This window comes from Crocodylus porosus, unplaced genomic scaffold, assembly GCF_001723895.1.
Source record: "Crocodylus porosus isolate Cpor-Errol unplaced genomic scaffold, CroPor_comp1, whole genome shotgun sequence".
In the NCBI taxonomy this organism is placed as follows: domain Eukaryota; kingdom Metazoa; phylum Chordata; order Crocodylia; family Crocodylidae; genus Crocodylus; species Crocodylus porosus.
The window spans coordinates 84,033,240-84,036,963 of NW_017728949.1; the positions used below are offsets into that span (position 1 = coordinate 84,033,240).

The window sequence follows — 3,724 nt, forward strand, 5'->3', positions numbered from 1 at the left end:
CCTTCTAGCTGGTGCCTAGAACTGCTTCAAAGAGGAACATTATGAAAGAAAAGTTAGATCATTAAACTACATTTATATATATGTTAGACAAAGCAGGTACTTTGGTGGGAACCAGAAAAAGAGAAACAATTTTGCTATAAATGTAGGAACTGTCCCTTTCAGAGACATTAGACATAAACAGAGATGTAACAGGCAGTTTTTGTGCCCAACACAGTGCCAGCAGTGTAGCCAGGCCGGCAGCTGTGGTGGCTGTCAATCTTGTGCCCCATTTAAGTCAGCATCCAGGGCTTGATCCCCACTCACTCACCCTTAGTTACACTACTGAACATAAGGAAAAATTCTGTGAGAGGCTTTTAAGCATAGACCCAGAAAAGTTCCCAGAACATAGCAAAAAGCAAACTTGCAGTGGCAAGCTGCCCAGCAGTTGCTACACCTTTCTGTGTACGTACACACTGAAGTAAGAGTGAATACTGAGAAGAATTAATTTCTTTGCAACCAAGTGTTAGTCTTAGATCTTAACCAATCTTATTTAAACTTCATATAGCTGGTTGTAGGTGCAACTGTGCTCAGCTGACCGCCTGACAATTGTTTCTTTCTGTGCTACCAAAGACTAATTAAAGAGGCCTGGAGGATAAGATGCACCAAAATACAAACTTTGGGGTAACCTCATATAGAAGGTAATTTTAGAAGTATTTGTTTGTACATACTGCTTCGAATATTAAAATAACCAAAATAATCTGGTTTGTAAAACAGTCGTTTATTGTATCCGTGCCACACATACTAGTGAAAAATAACACTCCTAAAAAAAAAAAAAAAAAGGAAAAAAAAAAAAGAATGCTACCTTTTCCACAACATTTTGTTTTAAATAAAACTTCAAGTACTCTTACATAAGTACAAAAAAAATTCTGATCTATCTGCCCCCAACAGGCCACCACAACACACAGTAGATAAAACACAGTGGTTACAAATGTCTTTTGTTATTTCTGTGGCAAGGCAAATGGAGGGAAATGTTTCTATGAAAAAATACTGTGTGCGCACGCCCACGTGCGTAGGAAATTGTCACAATTTATTTTCCACATGGATACAAATGATTATACTTGAATTTGAGGCCCTGGTGGCTTGAAATTATATAACAAAATAGAAAAATGGAAAACTAATATCCCCTACACCCTGTTTTGAAGGCAGGCACTACCAAGATTAAGGAGACTCCACAGTGTTGGTAGAGGATAATTACTGTACAAGCCGTATAGCTATAATTACCTTAAGACTAAAATAAAATGCTACAGTCCTTCTAAGGCATAAACAATAATGTCTTCAAACAATATGTACACATCATACATATTTAAAACAAGACTTAATATAAACAATAATGAACAGTATATACATATGTCTCAATTTTTCTTCACTGTCTTGAAATACAATTTAACTACACAAGTGATGCAGCAACATATATATAAATGTACTTGTAACTCTACAGTAAAGTTTAATTTTTAGTGCTTTCACAGCACATCAGTGTAAACAGTTTTACTTGGCTTTGTTTTATATTTTAAAACATTCCTTGTTGTATTTTCAAGATTTAAAGCAATTTTTCTAATTCTTCCTTTTCACAGAAAACGAAGATTCTGGATGCTGTTTAATCATAAATAATTCATAAAATTAAATACATTCACTAAAAAATAAACTACGAAGTAAAAAAAATGAAAAATAGATATTTATTGAAAGGGAAAAGAGAACCATTTCCCCAAGTAGAGCTCTGGTGGTTGAATATTCAGTGCGTTTTGATAAATTTTAAATTGCTATTGCACTATAACACCCCTTTCTTTGAAATTCTTTGGGTGTGCTTCCCTGTTCTACCTAAATTAGTTTGATAAAACACACAAACCAATAACCAAGGGCCATGGTTGCTGTAGGAGTGAAGCCTCTAGATTTAGTATCACTCTTCTGTGATACTTCTTTAAGGAAAAAAACAGTCATTAGTTATGCATGTGCCTTGCACTTTTATGTAAATACAGTTCACATTGCTGGTCTCATTTGTCCTTATGTAAGGAAAAATATTGGAGTTCTGATAACTTCAGCTCACTTTGAAAATCTCTGTCCATTTTTTTTCAAAATATTTCCTCATGTTGTGGCCAGCCCTGCCTATGTCAGAATCATCTTCATTAAAGGTTTCACAGTTGTCAAAAACAAGTCTGACATCTAGGGAAAATGCTTCAAGATTTGGGTACCTGAAAGAACAGAGAGATAAGGATTGCTTTTTCTTTAGAACAAAGAAACCCTATGATAAAAACTAAATCTATCAAAAAGAGATATAAAAGTATAGACACAGTTACAGCTGAACAGAAAATATTCAGTATTCACTGTGTAACATTTAATTATATATTTGACCATTCTAGTTTTAGTATTAAAGTATGTGCAGAGAGAGAACTTTTGAAGTAATAAACTATGCCATTAGTTTCAATGTTCACATCAAAGTGCAACCTCTAAGAAAAAATTCCAATTCTGCACTGGAACTAAAACCCATTTTTAACTCTCTCCCCCTAACTTTTTTCTGGTTAAAATAATAAGAAACTATTCCATTTTATTCACCCGTTCTTGAACTACATTGCTTTCTGTTGTAAAACAACTGGTGAGTCCATTTTCCAACTTTTTCTCTTGATACACTACACAACTTTGATATCAAATGCAAACAATAAGTAGAGCAGCAGAGGTCATTGCAGGACTCCTGGCATGGCTTTACGAGCACTCGTGGTGCTCTGGTGTGGTGCCAGAGGACTGGAAAAGGGCCAATGTGGTTGCCATTCTCAAAAAAGGGAGGAAGGAGAACCCAGGAAACTATAGGCCAGTTAGTCTTACCTCAATCCCGGAGAAGCTTTTTGCGAGAATTATCATAGTGCATGTCCATGAGGGGCCAGCAGGGAAGATTATGCTTAGGGACAACCAACACGGGTTCATTAGAAGTAAGTCCTGTCAGACCAACCTGGTGGCCTTCTACAACCAGGTCACCAAATCCTTAGATGCAGGGGTAGCAACGGACGTAGTATTTCTGGACTTTAGAAAGGCCTTCAACACTGTCTCTCACCCCATTCTCATTAAAAAAACTAGGGGACTGCGGCATCGACACCTACACAGACAGGTGGGTCACTAGTTGGCTGGAGGGTCGCACCCAGAGAGCGGTGGTGGACAGGTCTTATTCGACCTAGAGGGATGTGGGCAGTGGGGTCCCCCGGGGCTCCATCCTCGGGCCCGCACTGTTCAACATCATCATCAGCTACTCGGATGAGGGGGTAAAAAGCACCCTGTTCAAATTCACAGATGACACTAAGATGTGGGGGGAAGTGAGCACACTACAAGGGAGGAATAGGCTGCAATCAGACCTAGACAGGTTACAGGGGTGGCCGATGGGAACAGGATGGGATTCAACACTGACAAGTGCAAGGTGCTGCACCTGGGGAGGTAGAACCAGCAGCATACCTACAGGCTGGGGAACTCAGGCCCTACAAGGAGAGGTTACGGTACCTGAACCTGTTCAGCCTCCACAAGAACAGGCTGAGGGGGGATCTAGTGGCCATTTACAAACTAGTCAGGGAAGACCAGCAGGCATTGGGGGAGTCCTGTTCCCTGAGCACTACCAGGAGTGACTAGAAATAACAGTCACAAGCTGGCACAGGGTAGGTAGATTCAGATTAGACATCAGGAGGCACTATTTGCGGTCAGGGCAGCTAGG

The 3,724-nt window shown here is 39.3% G+C and overlaps 1 protein-coding gene across 1 annotated transcript in view; it reads right to left on the reverse strand.

Moving 5' to 3' along the window:
• Positions 1-738: 738 nt before the first annotated feature.
• BAZ2B (bromodomain adjacent to zinc finger domain 2B) overlaps positions 739-3,724 on the reverse strand; it is a 202,293-nt gene continuing 199,307 nt past the window's right edge. Inside the window, exon 36 of the mRNA XM_019553838.1 lies at positions 739-2,225. Within this exon, the coding sequence (XP_019409383.1) occupies positions 2,072-2,225 (154 nt within the window). The 3' untranslated portion in view covers positions 739-2,071. The remainder of the gene's footprint in view (positions 2,226-3,724) is intronic.